This window comes from Mastigoproctus giganteus, chromosome 3 (genome assembly GCF_048544385.1).
Source record: "Mastigoproctus giganteus isolate SK-2022 chromosome 3, ASM4854438v1, whole genome shotgun sequence".
Lineage (NCBI taxonomy): Eukaryota > Metazoa > Arthropoda > Arachnida > Uropygi > Thelyphonidae > Mastigoproctus > Mastigoproctus giganteus.
In genome coordinates, this window is record NC_143577.1 from 185,897,046 (window position 1) to 185,917,463 (window position 20,418).

Sequence of the window (20,418 nt, forward strand, 5' to 3'; positions counted from 1 at the left end):
GGTAATACGAATGTTGCCAGAGTGGTTAATGATAGTAATCAGGGTATGTCCCTATGCTACTGCAACAAGATTAGGCTGATGGACCGAGGAGTGGCAATTGAAGTTTAATATTGACAAATATGAGGTACTGCACATGGATAGCAATAATCCCAGATTAGCATACGAACTGTGTGGTACCCAATAGGGCGGTGTGGAATGAAAAAGACTTGGGAGTAATTTTTCAGTCAGATGTGATATTCTCTGAGAAGTGCAAGCAGGCTACCACGACAGCTCATGAAATTTTGTCAATAATATGCAAGAATTTTTCCACTAGGAATAAGGAAGTTATTACTGTATCTTGTTGTACAATGCAATGGTTAAACCACATCTTGAGTGTCGCATACAGGCCTGGAAGCCTTACTTTAGGAAGGATGTCGATCTGTTGAAACGGGTGCAGAGAAGAGTAACAAGGTCAGTGATAGGAACAAAAGGGTGCTCTTACCAAGAAAGGCTTCAGTTATGCAAACTTCAGCTTAGGCACCTCCGTAGCCAGGTGGGAAGGAGCAACAGTGCGTAGCACACGCTTCTTGATTAGACCGGGGTTCGAGCCCGTCACCATCAAATACGGAGGATGCGGAAAGGTCAGGGAATGACCACCGCATATTCCCGGAGAAATATGCTAGTTGCTAATGCTCCTAAAAAAAACCAAACAAACAAACAAACTTCAGCGCTTGGTGACTGTTCACCTGCGAGGAGATCTAGTTGAGGTATTTAAAGCTTTGAATAGATTGAGCAAGCTTAATACTAATGGCATTCTTTCTTTTGCTCAGTTGTTGTTGTTATAGTTGGGTTTTTTAGGAGCATCAGCGACTAAGGACATATTGCTCCGTGTATATTGTCTGTAAATTGCGTTTGTTCTGTGGTCGATTTTCTGTTTTGCTGGACGAAAAACCCGAGTTTCCGGGAGAAAAAAAAACGCTGCCTTCGCCTGAGACCGACTAACTCAGCCACGTTGTGTAAAAAAAAAAAAAAAAAAACATAAAAACCTCCCATCATCGATGGGACTCGAACGCAGGTCTTTTCCTGTGCTACCTACGAGGGCTCTCTTGCTCGGCCTACACATAATGAAGGCCATAAATTCAAATTTAAGAATGGTTGCAGGATAGATGGCGGGCAGTTGATTGTTAGAGCAAACTTCTTTTTGATGTTGTGAAAGTGGGTAGTTTGAATAAATTCAAGGAAAATCTCGACTTGATATTGGAAGGGACGGACAGATGATGTGGGAAATGGGGTCTTTTTTTTTTTTTTTTTTTTTTGGCTCATAGGAAGGGAGAAATTTAGATTTTTTTATGAAAAACCAAGTCGAAATGTATTAGAACCTACAGTCGGGGATGTGCTGCCAATTTGTTTCGGCTTGAGAAGAATTTCACCTAACGATCATCTCTGGTTAAAAGAATCTGTAAAATTTTATCAAACTATTCTTTTTAATAAGGTGCTCGGATAATCCCAAAAAATTATTAAGGGGCTCGTGCGAGTACCCCAGAGCCTCGACCAACACTCCCCTGCTTAATTAATTCCCTTGATAGGTTACTTAATTCCGTTGGTACTTAATTCCGTCGCCGGGTACTTAATTCCGTTGATGGGTTAGGTTGAGTAGACGGAAGAAGGTAATTTTCAAGAAGATTGTAATTTGCTGACATCAAGACTTGAATTTCTGCAGACTGTAATTTTCGAGTAATACATGTGAAGAAAGGGTGTTCCAGCGAACAGAACTAGAATGGATAAATGCGGAAGAGTAAAAATTGGTTGTATGATTTTGGAGTTTGACAGTGAATGGATGCTGAATGGTTGCTACACGTGTTCTCATTGGTTTGTAGATTTTGGCGCATTATAGCCTTAGTTGCTAATGTGTCACTAAAACCCAAACAACCAACCAATCTCATTGGTTTGGAAGAAGGTGAAGAAATTACAGATGCCAGTTCAGAAGAACAGTGTCCGTGGAATTATCTATAGAAAAAACATGGAGAGAGAGAGAGAGAGAGAGAGAGAGAGAGAGAGAGAGATTAGAAGTTAGGTTAATCCCTAATAGAAATATATGATATTGTATAGAAATCTGAGTGTCATCGAAGATAAGCACAAGAGCAGAAGAATCCTTTTTGCGATATATAGGACAAGGACTGAGTTTTAGAACGACTGGAGTTAACCAAGTTTTCTTCAACCTATTGGAGAATTACCTGGAACTCAGCATTTAAGGAATTGGTGGTGGATATTGGATAAGTTGAAACTATTTATACAGGACAAGGTAATGTGTAATGTAGTGTGCTATCATCAGCAAAACTATGGATAGGATTTCGAGTCAGTAGAAGGACACTGATATCCAAGAGGAAAAGAGGGGAAGAAACAACTGAATCTTGAAGAACAGTAGTATTAGTGGAGATAGAGAGTCATTTACCCATTACTGCAGTCAGGGGCCAGAGAGAAAATTGGATACCCAATTGCGAAAAACAGTCAGCAGATGGGAGCTTCTTTAGAATCTCTATGCCAAACACGATCAAGCCTTAGAAATATATAAAGAGTAACTGCTTGAGTTGATAAATACAACGATACATCCCAGTAAACTTGAATATATCAACGGTTTTCATATACTCATAGGCTGGAATGCCGCGCAAAACAAAGCGATGTAATGCACTCTTCTCTGCGGATGCGTTCGGCACCCTGTAGTATACCATTGGATAAAGTAAAATACTCTAAAATCATATAGGCAATTTTTAGTCGTTTTTACAATTATAAAAACAAAAATATCTTTGTAGTTACCTTATTTAATGAGATAGTTTTGTTTTTCACGGAGGGATTCTATTTCTGGGATAACAGATGTAGTTACAACCAAACTTTCAGAAGGTTTAAGAAATTCTGGTTATCGTTTTATATATATATATATATATATATATATATTATATATATATAATTTTTTTTCTCTCTCTCTCTCTATATATACAGGGTGTTTCAGTTAAACGTTTCAGAACTTCTAAGAGGGGTAGGGTACATCCTGACAACTCGAAATCATATAGCAATGTGGGGTCGGAAATGCTTTCCTGAAGCGGTGTTGTACACAGAAGCACCATAAAGAAAAGAGACCGTAAGTGAGAAATCGTTTTAATAATACATGAAAAGAAGCAAAAGGTACATGGATTAAAGTAAGTGTTCGAAGTTTCTTCCACGGGCTACAATGCACGCCTCACATCTCCGACGCATGGACATCCGAACATTCTGGAATACTCCAGGCGAATTTCGAATTTCTTCGGCAGCTACTGCGACTCTTGCAACCAGCTCCTCGGCATTGTCAACAGGGGTGTCATAAACTTACGATTTCATATGACCCCAGAAATAAAAATCAAGACATGATAGGTCGGGTGACCGAGCAGGCCAACGCACGGGACCACCACGTCCGATCCACTGTTGACCAAATGTGACATCCAGGTAGTTACGAACATCTCCGCTATAATGGGCAGGGGCTCCATCGTGTTGGAACCACATTGTCTGTTGCGTCGATGCAGAAATCTGTTCATCTCTCAAAAGTTGTGGCAATACTTGCTGCAGAAAGATCAAGTAGATAGGTCCGGTTAGACGACACGGTAACAGGTAAGGTCCGATGAGGTGATCTCCCATAATACCGGCCCATACATTGACCGAAAATCGAATCTGTGCTGCACGACGTCGTATTGCATGCGGGTTCTCGACTGCCCAGATATGGTCGTTATGCGTGTTGAAAATTCCTTCCCTTGTGAAGGAATTTTCACGGTCATATGAAATCGCTAGTTTATGACACCCCTGTTGACAATGCTGAGGAGCTGGTTGCAAGAATCGCAGTAGCTGCCGAAGAAATTGGAAATTCGCCTGGAGTATTCCAGAATGTTCGGATGTCCATGCGTCGGAGATATGAGGCGTGTATTGTAGCCCGTGGAAGAAACTTCGAACACTTACTTTAATCCATGTACCTTTTGCTTCTTTTCATGTATTATTAAAACGATTTCTCACTTACGGTCTCTTTTCTTTATGGTGCTTCTGTGTACAACACCGCTTCAGGAAAGCATTTCCGACCCCACATTGCTATATGATTTCGAGTTGTCAGGATGTACCCTACCCCTCTTAGAAGTTCTGAAACGTTTAACTGAAACACCCTGTATATATATAGAGAGAGTACAGTATTATAAATGCAAGGACACGTCCAAGTAAACCTGGATATAGGAACACTCTACATTGAAATTAGCACATAATGCAAGAAATCAAAATTATACAGCATCAGCCAAAAAAAAAAAAAAAAAATCCATTTCACCCATCCATTCGCTCTAATATTTTGTCCACTTCTTCCTTGAATTTATTTAAACTATTAACTTCCACAACGACAGATAGCTGTTTGTTTCAGCAATCAGCCACTCGCTTGCTAAAGGCAAATTTCCGCACATCTATGCTACAACTGTCTTTCTCAATTTGAGTTTATGTCCCCTCAGTTGTGTACTCTGAGCAAGAGGAAGAATCTCATCAGCATTTAGCTCAAACCATTCAAGACTTTATACATCTGTCAGTGTTATTTAGTAGCATTACAGATGAATTACAGAGTTCCTGACTCCAGAGGCCTTTTCAATGAATCACCTCAGTCTGATCACCTCTGAGGTGCCTAGTCTCCAGACGCTGCAATTGTAGAACTTAAGCCTTTCATGGCAAGAGCACCCCTTTATTCCTTTCACCAATCTTGTTACCCTTCTCTGTACTCGTTCTAACAATTTCCAAATCCTTCCTAAAATGAGGCCTCCAGATTCAAGATGTGGCCTGATCATTGCCTTATACAAAGGGATAATCACTTCTTTATTCCTGCTGGCAAAATTCCTGTATATTATTGACAAACCCCATGACCTGTTCTGACAGCCTGTCCGCACTGTTCAGAAAACTTCATATCTGACTGCACAATTACCTCCGGTCTTATTCATTCTCCACTACCCTGAGTGTAGTACCACACAATTGGTACATTTCTCTGGGGTTACTGCTACCCATATGCAGTACTTTGCAAATGCAATGTTAAACTTCAGTTGCCATTTCTCAGCCCATTTGCCTAACTTTTCTAGATCCTGTTGCAGTAGCATACTGTCATTAACAACCCTGCCAACTTTTGTATCATCTGCAAACTTCAACATTAAGTCTGATATACCTTTATCAAGATCATTGATAAATATACAAAACAACAATGGGCCCAACACTGAACCCTGGGGGATTCCACTAATAACATTAGTCCGCGAAGAGTGGTGTCCATTGATTACCACGCTCTGTCTTCTCTCACTCAACCATTCTTTTATCCATTGTAGCAACTTGCCCTTAATGCAATACTGCTCCAATTTGTAAAGTAGTCTTCCATGTGAAACAGTATCAAAAGCTTTCGTGAAATCCAAGTACTGTATATGATATCAAAATTATTTTTTTGCATCCAGTTTCTTTGTGACCACATCATAGTATCCAATCAGGGTCAGACAACACTTCCCCTTAAAAAACCGATGCTATGTCTGAATTATTACTGCCGTTTTGTCTAGATGATCCTGCAATGCTCCTTTAACCAGCGACTCCATTATTTTCACCGGAACAGAAGTTAAACTGACAGATCCGTAATTACTCGTGTCATCCCTTTATGAATTAGGGATACATTTGCACATCTCCAGTCAGTGGGAGCCTCCCTTAGCCCAAGGATGCTCTCATAGTTATGGCTAAGGGTTTGCTTACTTTCTTTGCCGCCTCCTAAAATAAGGTCAAGGGGCCTCGAAAAACAAAGCAATGTACTGTACGCTCTGCCGGGGGTTGCGATTGGCACGCCTGCACTATAACATTTAGGTCCAGAGGTCACCTACCGCCGTGGTCACCACATTTTCTCAATTTATATGGTGTTCATTTTCAAGGAACTATCAACGTTTGGAGTTTGGAAATTGTACATTATCGTTCTATAAAGTTAAATTGTCCCCTCTTGCACTTGAATTAAGTCTTGCATAGGAATTCGGTATGTCATTTCTGTGCCTTTGTACAGTGATTTTACCCCCTGAAAGAACATACTGCTCCTATCATTGTTCCTTGATCCATGTAAAAAGCAGTTAGTTTGATGAAGTATAATTTGAATTTCGCCAAGGTAATTTAAGGATGCCAGACTTTCGGTGTGTTGTTTCTGTAAATTGAGGCTACCTACGTACAAAATCCTTCTTCTGATAGAGGCAAACACAGACGTTCGTATGGCGGCCATCGAAGATATTAGTTTTCATTCAAGGTTAGTCTGCTAGGCTAGGTCTCCAAGCCTTTGTGTAAATTCCCAACTCTCAGAACCATCTCCAAAATTTCTAGACAATCATATGATCATCATGCAGCCATCTGACTACACCTGCTTGAGATTGACTAGCCTCATGTCTTCCAGTGTACCTTCAGCACAACGTCCAGCCGGTGTATAAACTCATGATTCGTGATATTGTCTGTTTATGGCTGAGTGAATTGATGCGGTATGCCAAATCAGCACAATATTTTAGTTATGCCTCTCCGCCACAGCAATTCCCTCTGTTTCATGGCCGTATGTTTCATGGGTGCTATTTCATCAATCAGCATCACAAAACAAGAGCTCAAACTTTAGACAGTCTGGAACCGATGGAATACCACAATTTCTGGTATAATATCCTTGTTCCTTCATAACTGAACTTTTAGATCAATCTTCATCTAGATCTTGTCGCAATACGTCTTTCCTAACCTGCACAATTCTAATCAGGCTCTTTCCAAATACAAAACTTCGAACTCCCTGAGCATGTTTAGATCGATCTTCACTGCCTCAAGTGTTCTAAAACTTCTTGAGAGGTCACTTCTTCCTTCTGACCATACAGATTCTCCAGGAGCAGCTATCACAAATACATTGCGCCACCAAAGGAAGATCTACAACGTTAAATCTTGTAGCAACCAAAACTGCCATTCTCGAAGCGTTTGAAGAGAAAGCCGAAATGACCATTATATACATTGACAATTTAGGTTTCTTTTGATGCTGTCGCTTGTGGATCTATTTGAACATCGTTTCTCTGTTCTTGATAATCTGTAGTTTTTGAATACGCCTCATTAATTGTCCTGGTTTTTGAATACAAAAACCACGACAAATTAATGCAAGAATTCCACAAGGCGGGATCCTTTCCGGTGTGTTATTCGCGCTATAGTCGCCCATTACCCAAACGGCAAGGAATTTTATACGCCGATGATGACTATTAATAACTTGAGATCACTTGATTTATCACATAATTGCTAAAGTTGTCTCTCGTAAAGAGTTGGAGATTTTTGCATGCTACACTAAAAATGATCACGGGGAACATCAGCTCATTGGACAAGTCAGGACTGTGCCATTTATCCTAAGGACTTCACCATCCCTTAGGCTAAACCTTGGCTGCTTTTCAGATTGATTCCTGCCGTTCAAACGCTTCGGACAGTTCTAGGTTTGGGTGGTGATTTAAAACGTTGAACATATGAATTATAAGAAGGTTATCCTTGCAGGGATCGGTTTGTATTCGTTAACTAAAGGGCATTTATGGAGCTGAGCGGTCAACCCAAGTGTACAGTAGTAATTTGAGTTAACCATGGTTGAAGTCCTCGTGACCTCTAGATATGGTAACGTTCTTTTATTTTCTATCTTGTAAACTTCTCTGACCCATGTGGCTGTTTCTGGCTCTCAAGTAGCATTGCTTCATAACCTGGCTTTATGCTTGATATATATATATATATATATATACTATAGTTTTATCACACTCTCATAAATTTCTGTATCTTATGTGTTTAAGTTCAGCTAAATACAATGAAGTATGAAATAACGGAAGAGTTTTAAAGTAGACACCCCCCCCCCCAAAAAAAAAAACATGGATGATATAAAATTGGAGCACCGGGCCATCATCAAATTCTTGACGAAAGAAGTAAATGGACCAAAGGTCATTCGTTAAAAACGTAAGAAAGTTGTATATGATGATAAATGCCTTCTGAATACCAGATAAAAATTGGTCTAAGCAGTTAAAATGAGGTTGAGAATCCACAGAAGATGGCTCGGCTCGGAACTACCGACAGAATTGACAACTGCAGAAATTGAAAACTTGATTATGCAGGGATAAACGGCGTTAAAGTGATTGCCAGAAAATGTAATATTCCCGAGACGAGTGGTTGGTACTACTCATCCTTGTGTGAGCACGTGGCCATGTCAAAATTAAGTTCTCGTTGAGTGCCAAGATTACTCACACCTCCTTAGAAACGGTGCAAGGCTGAAATTTGTGAGACGATTTACGCATGGATGATGCACATCCATAAGTGTTTCTTACAAGAATTGTAATTGGTGATGGAACATAAAAGAAAGCAGGAATCCATGCAATGGAAACACTGTGGACCATTACTACCCAAAAAATTCAGAAATAATTCTCTGCCGCAAAGATCATGGACAATATTTTTAACAATTGTTTTGATAAACTGCATGCCACAAGAAAACAATCACCAGATATGTCTTTTCTACGGCTCTCAAAAATATAAGAGGGGACGGGAACTTAAAGGAACACTGAAATTGACACGAGAAGTCCTGTTTTTCCTGGCAATGCTCCTGTATGCAGTCCCACAAAGCAATTGCTGCTATGAGAGATTGCGGAGTCTAAGTTTGCACGTGATGCAAAGGTTGACATAGTGATTAATGACCGTAATTAGGGTAAGTTACAACAAGATCTAAAAAAAATTAGGCAGATGTGCTGAGAAATCGCAGTTGAAGTTTAACATTGACAAGTTTTTTTTTTTGGTTGTTGTTGGCGCATCGGCTTCTGTGGCCATAATGCACCTCCCCAGGTTTTTGCAGTACTTTGATCCAAGCCCGAGGCGGGATTCGAACCCGCGATCTTTGGGTTGCTAGGCAGGTACTTTACCCACCCGGCCAGCCCGGTCGGCACATTGACAAGTGAAAGGTGCTGCATATGGGTTGTAATCCTAGAGTAACGTACCAAATGTGTGGTAATACGCTCAGGGTAGTGAAAAATGAAAAAGACCTGGGAGTAACAGTTCATAGAGTTTTGTTAATGATATGTAAGAATTTTGCTAGCAGGATAAGGAGGTGATTATCCCTTGTACAAGGCTATGTTAGGTTTCATATTGAGTCTGCACACAGGTCTGGAGACCTCATTTTAGGAAGGATGCAAATTTGCTGGAACAGGTGCAGAGAAGAATGGCTCTTCTCTGCACCTGAAAGGATGGCTTTACCAAGAAAGGCTTCAGTTCTGCAAATTGCAGTGTTTGCAGACTAGGCAGTATTCTGATTGAGCTGTTTAACGTTTGAAATCGCAATTATGATGGAATTCTTCCTTTTGCTCAGACTGCACACAAAGGGTGGTTGCAGAATAGATATGCGGAGGTTTGCCTTCAGCTAGAGGGTGGTTGACTGTTGGAGAAAAATTCCATTTGTTGTTCTGCAAGTGGAGGTAGTTTGAACAAATTCAAGGAAGAATTATGGAGCGGTCTAGGATGGGAAGTTTTTTTTTTTGGTTGATGCTTTATAAGCTTGCTGTCTTACATAACATGTCACTACTACTAATAGTAAACAACTTGCCCAACAGACCAGGCCTATCCTTTCAGAGTTTTATTTCCTCTTCAGAAATCTGAAGAAGCACATGCATGGGCATCGATTTTCAAGTGATGACGAACTCAAGGAAGCTATAAACTGCTACTGCAGCATAGACTGAACAATTCTTGAATCGTGAGTTCAGATAGCAGTAGGTATAGTCTTCGGTTGTACTGAGGTATCAATTCTGTCACTGTGGCCTATTATGCTGACCTGACTGCCTTTGTTGCCTTTTTTGGTGTCAACCATTGATTTTCGTCCATTTTGTGCTGGGAGCTATTCTTAACGCATTTTGGCTACTGTCATACACAAAAGCATCACCATTGATGGTGTATTGTTATAATAAAACTGGGACTACCATCTTGCATTTCTACTATCTTCCATAGTAGCTTTGTCGGCACGATGCATCGCCGTGTACCACTTGTTTGGAGAAGTCTGGCTTCGATTCCTGTCGACGACTGCAGAAATTTATATGGTATGACAGAGGGAGTAGGACTTTTCGCCACGAGTTGTTCCTGGCTTTTTTTTTTTAGCTTGCAGAACATTTAAATTTATCCATGTCACATACCTGTCCATGTATAATACACCAGTGCAGTATGGCTTAAAATTGCTGATATGGCATAAAACTACCACTACCACCACGATAAACAACAAATACAACAACCCTTCAGTCGTTGTACATCTTGTCATGTACAACTGACCATTCGCCATTTGTTAGTGGACTGTCCCCTCTTACAAAATATCCGGTCAAACACCTTTAAATCGATTGCTAATACACAGTCATCAATAAATTTATTGCAAATTCTTGGAGATGATCCTAATAAAACAGAATTATTTACTTTCCTAAATCGCATAAGAATATATCATAAAATATAGTTATTATTTCATATTCACCATTAGAAAGACACAATATGGCCCTAGCAGCCTACGTGTCGTTAAACTCAACACAACAACCTTCAGTCATGCATACATGATAATCACTTATTAATCAACAGAATGCAAATATGATGTCAATAACAGCATCCCAACATTACACTGGCTATTTTCCTCAGATAAAATTCCACATTCATGTAAGTCTCCACTTTTATCTAATTTAAATAAATGCTTATAGGCGATGCCATTGAAATTGCCTCGCACTATACCAGTACTTGGGTTTGCCGTTAGATCAGTGTTTCTCAATCGTTTTTTGAGTTACAGAAAACTTTGGAATGGGTAAGCAATTGGTGGAGTTTCGAATTTATGCAAACATTGCCAAGTATCTTTTCTTTTTATTTTAAAGTGCATCAAAATATCGAAGTGTAGATAAGTGCTAATTTTTGATGTAATATTTCCTGAAACATTGGACAGAATTCGCCTAACATTGAAAAATTACTGGGTTACATCATTCTTTAGTCTGATCTACTTATATCAGTGCCCTAGTGGGTAGCACAGTTGGTAGGATCCAATTCAATTGTAACCAATCAACCTGGTCAGACAAGATTTCCTCTTAACAAACCAATGCTGTGTCTGAACTATAACTACAGTCATGTCTAGATGATTCTGCATTACTTCTTTAACCAGTGACTCCATTATTTTCTCCGGAACAGAAGTTAAAACTAACAGGTTTGTAATTACCCCTATCACCCTTTGATCCCGCTTTGTGAATTGGGGATATTCTCACTTCTCCAGTCCGTGGGGACTTCCCCTGAATCTGAGGATGCTCTCATAATTATGGCTAAGGGTTTGCTTACTTCCTTTGCTGCCTCCCTTAATATAACTGGATAGATCCCATCCACCCCAGTCGCCTTTCTTATGTTTAACTTCAACAATTTCTCTTCCACATTGCTCTCAGTTATGACAAAATCATTTAGCTCCGTGTTAGAGTTTGATAAACTTCTGGCCTCCACTTCTCTAGAGAATTCCTCATGTGTGAATGTAGATGCAAAAAAATTACTCTCCTCTTTCTATTCTTTCATTAGAGAAGTCTCGGCTGTGTTCACTGTTGTCATTATTATATATGTAATATAAAGCATGCTGTATTGTACTTTTTGTGCTATAATTTACTATTTTTTCTCAGTGTGTGCTTACTGTTTGTGCTATAGTGTACCAATTTTTCTCAGTGTTTAATTATTTTTTCTCAATTATGAACTGTAATTTAGATTATTTCTGTAATGTATGCAGTGAGCAAACAATACACAGTGAATAAACAATAAACAATTCCCAACTTATCTAACACCAACTGATCTAACGATGGTCAAATGTTATTAGTCTTTGATTACGCAATGTATGCAAAGCAGTGATAGTTACGAGTAGGCTGTACTGTATATTATTTTACTTATTTTTCTTTTGTGTTTTAATTTATTTTCTGTTTATTTTTTGTAAATTTTTGCCCGAAGATATAAGTAAATTGTAATACAAACAAATTTCGATTTCTTCCCATTGCAGCGAGTCCTGGAGCTACAGTTCCCCACCTATCATGAATGCATCTTGGATCTTCTTACGAATTTAGATTTTAAAATTAGAAAGAAATATAGCATATCTGATTCGAATTTTATATTAAGATGAAGGTCGATTTGGATGAAAGCTGCATTGTACAGGGTGGTTATAAATCTTTTCTCATTTTTAAAATTTAATAACTCAAACTATAGGATTTATCGAAAAATGGTTTTTACATAGTAACCAGTTACATGCGTGATGTTTTAAACAAATAAAATTGCGAATTTGAGCAAAGGGAGCAAAGAGATTTATTCACTCTAATAAAAATATTATTTTTTGCGTTCGTTATAAAGAGGAATGACTCTGGGATTGGAGAATTCGATTGCTTGCTCCTCGTGGTCTTATTCTCTGTCGTCAAGATAGAGTTTGAAGCTGGAGCCCCAACTTAAGTAATCAAGTCCAGTCAAATTTGTTTTAAAATGTTGCCTAAAGATAAAACACTTTTTATTTAAATTCATTACAAGAATCACAATAGGTTATTTAAGTCCTTAGAGCGTGTCAAAGACAGATGTCTTAAGACCTCCTAGTTCAAAAAGAACCGTATTAAACATTATAAAGCTTTTCGAAGAAAGTTACCTAACTCCTAAGCTTAGAAGTGTTGTCTGTCAGCATTACAAGAAGTGATGATTCAAAGAACTGATGAGGTGCAACAACAAAAAGCCCAATCGAATTTGTTGAGATTATATAGTGCATTTCGTGTTACTAGTATTTCCTGGAGAATGCGTAAAGCATTAAAGGTAAGCCTCCAACTGTTTGCCTATAAAATCAAACGTCTGTCTCAAATGAAACCACAAGACTATCAAGCCGTCGTGATTTTTTCCAGTGGATGATTGACAAGATTGCGCAGGATCCAGGATCGGTGATTTAATATCTGGATGAAGCACACTTTCACATTCATGTATCTGTGTTAGGCACCAATTGTCGAATTAGGGCTAGAGAAAATCCTCATGTCCAAGTTGAGGAACCACTCCACCCATTCAAAATTACAGTATAGTATAAATTTATAGGACACGCTATTATTGGTCCTTTTATCTTTGAAACTATTAAAAATTAAGAATATTTTAAGAAACGCAAGGTTACCCCAAACGATATCTTAACCTATCGCGAACCAAAATTATTTCACATTAATAAATGTGGTTTACATCGAGGCATAAGTTTTATGCAGGATGGTACTGTACCCCATATTGGCATTGATGCCAAATGACTCCTACGAGGAAACTTATTGAACAGGGGATTATTACTCGCCGTTTTCCACATTCCTAGCCTGCAAGATCGCCAAACCTAACTCCAGCAGAACTTTGGTTGTAGCGATATCGGAAATATCGTGGTTTACAGAGATTCTTCTTCAACGCTTTCAGACTTGAAGAACGCAACCCGTCGGAATTTCAGCTGAGAAGTAGTGAATATCCCAGCTGAAATTTTGAAGGCAGCTGTAGAGAACACAATACTCCTTCTTGATTGCTTATCTGTTTTATAATAATAAAAAATAATAGCGAACACGTGGAGATTTGATCGTTGGCAAAGACTGGCGAAAACTTTACTATGTTATTTTTAAATTAATCACTTTGCTCACGCCCGTGGTATATTATAAGTAATTTTGAAGAAGGCTGCTACCCAATTTCAAAGCCTAGAAGTGGCCATCCGTCAGCATCCCAAGAAGTGATTCAAAGAACTGAATCAATTAATCAAAGAATTTAGTTAAATTACCCCTGGTGGTCAAATTTCAAACTAATTTTTTATTGTTTAAAAAATCCCACATGTATTTGGATGCATGTTATTATTATTATTAGCTACATGGTGCAAGGAAGCCTGAGTCTTATGCTGCACCAGCCAAAAAAAAAAAAAAAAAATCCCTGGAGTTACCCTCAGAGAGAGAGAGAGAGTGTAGGAGGGAATTATCAAGAAAGAGAAGAATGACGATATCCAGCTCAGGACCTTAGGTGTGCCAAGCCTATACTCACCAGATATGAGCCCCTGAGAACTTGTGTTACACGTTTGTTTTGAGAGAAGATTCGAATCTCTTATTTTAATTCTTTGAAAATACAGTGCATAAACGGTTTTGATTACAATGCAAAAACCGTTTTGCGACACGACTTATAGTATCGAGTTATTAATTTTTAAAAGTGGGAACGGACTTTATAACCATCCTGTCCAATATCCAGTGCTCCATCCAGGAAAAATAGGTTTCTAACTTATAGTTGTTAAAAGTTAAATTATTGACAATGAAATAAATATTTATTGACAAGTTTTTACCGATGTAATTCTTTTTAAAGAAATCAGAGTTGTGTATATATATTGTGTTGCATTATTATTATTATTTGACTTAAGTGTACTCCTAAAAATGAAATTCGTAGATTTTCAGTGATGCGAAAAAAGAAGAAATTGAAGTAGGCATTTTCGGAGAACTCGTAATTCAGTGAGTCCGTAATCCTCGTAAAGTTTTATTGGTTTGCGTCGAGTGTGTAATCGCACTGCATGTTGAGTTATCCAACATGCAGTACGATTGAGAACATTAAGAATCAAACCTATTTGCGTGTTAATTTTTTTTTCAGTGAGAGAGAAAGTTGAATTTCCCATTTTGTTTATCAAGTGCTGTCGAATACCTGTCACTTACCATATTATTAAATTAAAATAGCCTAAGAACAGAAGAGTAGACTTCATATGTCAGTTGTACAGGACATTGGCGGATGATATATATATATATTTACAGTGGAAAACGTATTATCACCGATGTTTTCCCAGGTCAGGGCCGAAGCTAGGGGAGGGGACAACTAGGACACATGTCTAGAAGGGAGGAATCGACAGTACCCTGTAGATATTTTCGTGGTTCTCATATTTAGGAAGGGCATCCATATATAAATATAACCCAGTTCCACTAGATGTTCCCTGCGACCACTATATTTTGGTCACGTTAAAATTGTTCAATGTATTCATGATGCAAAAACAATTTAATTATCAAGTAGAATTCATTTAATAGTAAAGTCTGTCTAGAAATACATAAAAATGTACATAAAAATATGTACATTCAACGCAATCAAATTTCAACAATGTACTTGTTGAAACAAGTACATTGTTGTACTTGTAATTTGTTGTACAACAAATTTCAAATTTCACTAATGTACTTGTAAAAACACGTTCCGAACATAACTATTTCGTGAAAACCTCTCGGCATGAAATTTCCTTTCACATAATGAGCCTGCCGGGTTGTCTCTCTCACTGAATTGTTATTTAAAAGTGATCGGATTTATTGATACATCCGGTTTATTGCTCAACACGGTTCAATGGTCCGATGTACCTGCAGCTATTCTCGGTTGGATGACAAGTGTGCTACATTTACACAATCAGTCTTCTGCTGTATCATCGGCACATTAATAAAAGCACATATACGCAGTTAACAAAACAATCGGTCACCTCATTCGTATTTTATCATATACAGTGTGTATACTCTGTAGTTTTGTTGTCTGCACATAACTTTACTACTCTTACCACAAATAATTAGCGACTCTTTTTTTTCTTTCTTTTTTTTTAACAACGTGGAGTTAGTCGATAAACTTTTAAATTTTTACAGCACACAGCAGTTTTGTAGTGATTAATATATTTTTATTACCATATATGAACGCCCGTTCCTATTTATTCGAATGATGCTTAGCTGATTATAGTATTTTTTATTAACTTGGTCTCTGTCATAAAACTTCATATCTGACTGCACAATTATCCCAGGTCTTTTTCATTCTCTACCACCCTAAGTGTAGTGCCACACAGTTGGTACGTTTCTCTGGGGTTACTTCTACTCATATATAGTACTTTGCATTTGTCAATTTTAAACTTCAGTTGCCACTTCTCAGCCCAATTTTTCTTGATCCCGTTGCAGTAGCATACTGTCATTAACAACCCTGCCAACCTTTGTATCAACTGCAAACTTGGCCATGAAGCCTGATATACCTTCATCAAAACATTGATAAATATAGAAAACAACAATGAGCCCAACACCAAACCCTGGGGTACTCCACTAATAACATTGGTCCATGTAGAGCAGTGTCCATTGATAACCACTTTTTGTCTTCTCCCACTCTCTCGCTCTCTTTATATATATATATATATATATACGCATCCATCGCTACGGTACTGCATATAATAAATTATTATTTATTAATACACGAAGCGTAATTGTTTACTGTAACTAACCCTAGAATTGAAATTCTACAGAATTTATATAGAATTTGCGTGGTGCGTATATGGTCTAATAAAGATATTTTCGATTACATAACGTAGTTCAACAAATATATTCTATATAATGGTATGTATGTAGTTCTACAAAAGATTATTTATTTATACTCTGTATAATATAATATCTTTATTGAATTTATTTCGAATTTGAACGCAAAATGTTCAATTTGAACAGCATTATCTATACTTAATGTTCATATATAACGTAGAATTAGCTAAAATATGCGACTTATTTTTATACAATTACACTATTAGAAAACTTCTCTACTAAAAAGAAAACGTAAAAATGATATCAAAGATCGAAACATCTCATATGTTTCAATTTTTTATTTCTTTATATTAAGACATTTTATTCTTCGTAAATTTGTTGGCAAATTCTCTTTTGTCTGCGTATAAACACATCAGATCGTTAAGGCACGCAATGCATACAGAAAAGAAAAAAAAAATAGTAAAAAAAAAAAAAAAAAAAACAGAAAGAAAGGGAGAGAGAGAAAAAACGACACATCCCTATCACGCATCTAACCTTCTATTCATCTGGTGTGAACGAATTCTAGAAGACCCAAAGTACATATAGATCCTACCTTGTGGAAGACCTGCTTCTCCGTGTACTGTAAGCAATGACGCAAGCCGTAGGAACCAATTAGAATGTAGTGGACGAAACCATTTGCCTACCGGGGTAGTGTTAGCGTCTTCACTGCTTATTGGGCACTGCTATCCTTGTTATTTTTATAAAATATAACAAAATCATTAAATTTAAATAGGATAAACTCTTCTTATGATATACAAGTAGCGTAATATAGCTTTATTCTATTTTAAGATTAATTCACTTCCTGGTTTCATAGGTGTAACGATAACCTACTCTCCCTTTCTCCTTTACTACATGGTAGACGCGATTGGCTTCAGCTGATATTTGACCATGTAGCAGAGTTACCGGTGGTGTTGAGTGGTGGCGGATGAGGAGAAATGTGGGGAGAGTGAGTAAGAGTGTAAGTTCTATATTTCTTTGTTCCTGCGCTGTCTAAGCAGAGGGTGATCTTCTTTACAGGAAAATAAAAGGAGTGTCCAGAGTATGATTGTAATGACGTCTTCTTATTTTAGGTATGTGACGTGAAGCAGCTGCTACGGTTTCGTAGCTCTTCGGTCGCTCATTGGGGTCGGACAAGGAGGTAGGCGGCGAAACTGTCACTTGTCAGACGTGTTTCCAGCGGTTATCCGTCGCTGATCGTAGGTTGCTTTCTTGAAATGCTCAGATATTTGACCCATAAACTTCGCACACAGTCACTGAATGAAAGCGAACAATTACAGTCGAAGGTAAGTTTAGTAGTAGTATTTCTTTAACCTTAGATTAGATGCGCTTCCTAACCGAAGGTTGCTGTCATGGCTGACGAGCCACGTTGTAAATCTGTTTTAATATAAAAATGTTGATTGCAGTATTTACCTGCAGATGTTCAAAGTCCTTACTGGTGAAATCTTATCGTTTAAATATTGATGCTTGATGTTAAGTAACAATCTTAGTAACCCTTAAGTCTCTCTTAAACATCTCCACTCTCCTTCCCAAAAGAGAACAACAACAACAAAAAATAATAATAAAGGCTACCTGGAGTTTGAAATGAGAATATTTTAATATTCTAATTCTTATTAGATATTCATGAAATATAATGGAAACCAAAAACAAATTGATATAAATAAAGTGAAAACTTGCAAGAATCCCCTAGACAGTTTTCGAGTTATTCTTGGTGTAGAAAGAGATGCGGAAATTCATCATTTATTTATGATTTTTTTTTTTAAAGCTGTTTACATACTTTGTAGTAATATAAAAATGCTTGATGGCAGGATAATTTCATAGATTAGTTTTAATTATATTAGACTGTCCTGTAAGTGTAGATCAAATAACGATGTACTAGGTTGGAGCCATGCATGATGTAGAACTTTGGTTTGTTTTGAAAGAAGTCAACTTTTTTAATTTCATATTTTAAATTCAGAGTATGAATTTATTCAAAAATACCAAAGTGTATATAGCAAAACTTTGGGATGATGTTGTTATTATTTTTTTAAACACCTTCCGTTTAACATTTTTTTTTTTATTTATTTATTTTTTTACGATTAACGTTATGAACTTGTTACGCAGGCTTGGTGAAACATATGTTCTTAACTATAAGTGCATAATTCCAATTCTTATTTTAAAGAGATGATATTTGCAGGGAGTACTACTAGCACAAATAATTTCATAAATATTAAATTGTTAAAATCTTATCTTATTTTGAAAATCCGATATTCAGGTTTGGGTGCAGGGTTGGATTTAAACTTGTGGCCCTAAGCTATAATATGTATCAGGCCCTTCTCTCTTATTGTTCATCTGTGACAGTATTAAAAAAGGATTATTTTTTTAAATGGAGCGAGGCCCCTTATAATGTGAGGTCCTAAGCTGTAGCTTGTTTTGCGTATATGTAAATCCGGCCCTGATTGGGTGAAATTAATTAAAGTTCTTCCTTCCTTCAATAATGCTTCCATCTCAGATCAGATATCTTCTATGTTGATTCAGTCGCAACGGAGTGGGGAAAGGGCATATGAAAAATGGGTTGTTTTGTTTTATTTTATTTTATATATATTTTTAATAACATCAAAATCGTTACACCTGTAATGGCTGTTGTTTGTTATGTTCGCAAAGAAAGATCTGTTGGTTCTCAACTTAAGCGGGCGTAGTATGTAGCTAAATTTTTAGTTACATATTTATACCCACTACACAGGTAGTGGGTATAAATAAAACGAGTCACCTGATTGTTCAAATAGTGTATCATATTACTGAAATAAGTTGAGAAACTCACCAGTCTCTTATTTTATTTTTTTATTTATTTATTTATTTTTTTTTTACTTTCATGATTGCAAAGGGTAAGATGCATTTTGAAATCCTTGTACAAACGCTTCAAGTCCACTTGATGACCATTAGTTCGGTAAACAGTACTTTATTTTTAGATCATCACTAATGCAAATGTATTTCAGATAATATAGCGTTCAGGTTTTTAAGACCAGTTACTTTTCTTAAAATATTTTAATCATACAGTTCCATTGTTTGGATGAAGAAACTACAGTTTCAAAAATTGGTAGGCTTTATTATAGGTAATTAGTGATGATAAATCATTGAAAGCAGTTGAGAGGGGGGGGGGGATATAAAAAGCAGAATGCTGTATTTCTTCCAAATAATGCGGAATTTTTTTTTTTTTTTTTTTTTTTACTTGTTTAGCTGATAGTGAAATAAAATTAAACAATTGCTAAACCAGATGGAATTGGTAATAAAAAAAAAATGGTTAACTAGAAATTAAAGGAATAAAATAAGGGAGGGGTAGATCATCTGGTATGGTGGTATCTATTGCACAAGTACATGTATCTCAATTAATATGCTCTTCAAATCAATTAAAAAAAAAAAAAAAAAATGATAATGGTGCATGGTCCATTGGTTGGGAATTTCTGATATACAGTGTTGGTGTTCTTCCTATGTTTTTGAGGAACTTTTATACTTTGAACTGCTCTTTTATTCACTTATTGTTTTTAGTTTTGTCTTATTTAGGTATTTAAACACAATTGTTCTTTTTATTTTGTCATCCTTTAACCATAATTGTAAATTAGATCAAACTTGAATTTTATGGTTATCCCAATCATGGAAGTTGGTTGGAACCTAAAGTTATCTATTAGGGTAAGTCGGTTAAGGATTTGAAAATTTAGATAAAATTATACTTATTTCTTGAATTCTGCAGATTGTAAGTTTCAAGAAATACTACTGAAAACATTGTTATAGAGAATGAAAGCAGATGGTATTGATGAAGAAAAACCAACTTCAAGTTGAAGTAGGGCTAGCCAGTGTGTATTTACCCTAATTGATGACAGCTTCTGTTGTATGCCTTTTCTACAGAATTTCTTTGTGATGCAGAATAAAATTTGTGTGTGAGAGAGAGTGAGATATTAATGTACAGTGCTCTATCTTGTGTAAATTGAGGGGTTATCACAGATGAAGTATTTGTGTGAAGCAGTTAATGCATTTACATAAATATCTGCTTATCAGCATTTCTGTCCTCTTATTCCTCAGGTTTATAAATTTTGCATTTAGGATT

The 20,418-nt window shown here is 37.0% G+C and overlaps 1 protein-coding gene across 5 annotated transcripts in view; it reads left to right on the forward strand.

Moving 5' to 3' along the window:
* The window catches only part of LOC150088466 (uncharacterized), a 266,563-nt gene that overhangs the window by 42,061 nt on the left and 204,084 nt on the right, over window positions 1-20,418 (forward strand). For 4 of the 5 annotated variants that reach the window (XM_090369524.1, XM_090369528.1, XM_090369526.1 and 1 more), the window contains exons 1-2: window positions 17,231-17,298; window positions 17,411-17,623. In XM_090369524.1, the coding sequence (XP_090225650.1) occupies window positions 17,555-17,623 (69 nt within the window). In that variant the 5' untranslated portion in view covers window positions 17,231-17,298; window positions 17,411-17,554. Of the gene's footprint in view, window positions 1-17,230; window positions 17,299-17,410; window positions 17,624-20,418 lie in introns of those variants that run through there. The other variant, XM_090369525.1, reaches the window with a different exon arrangement.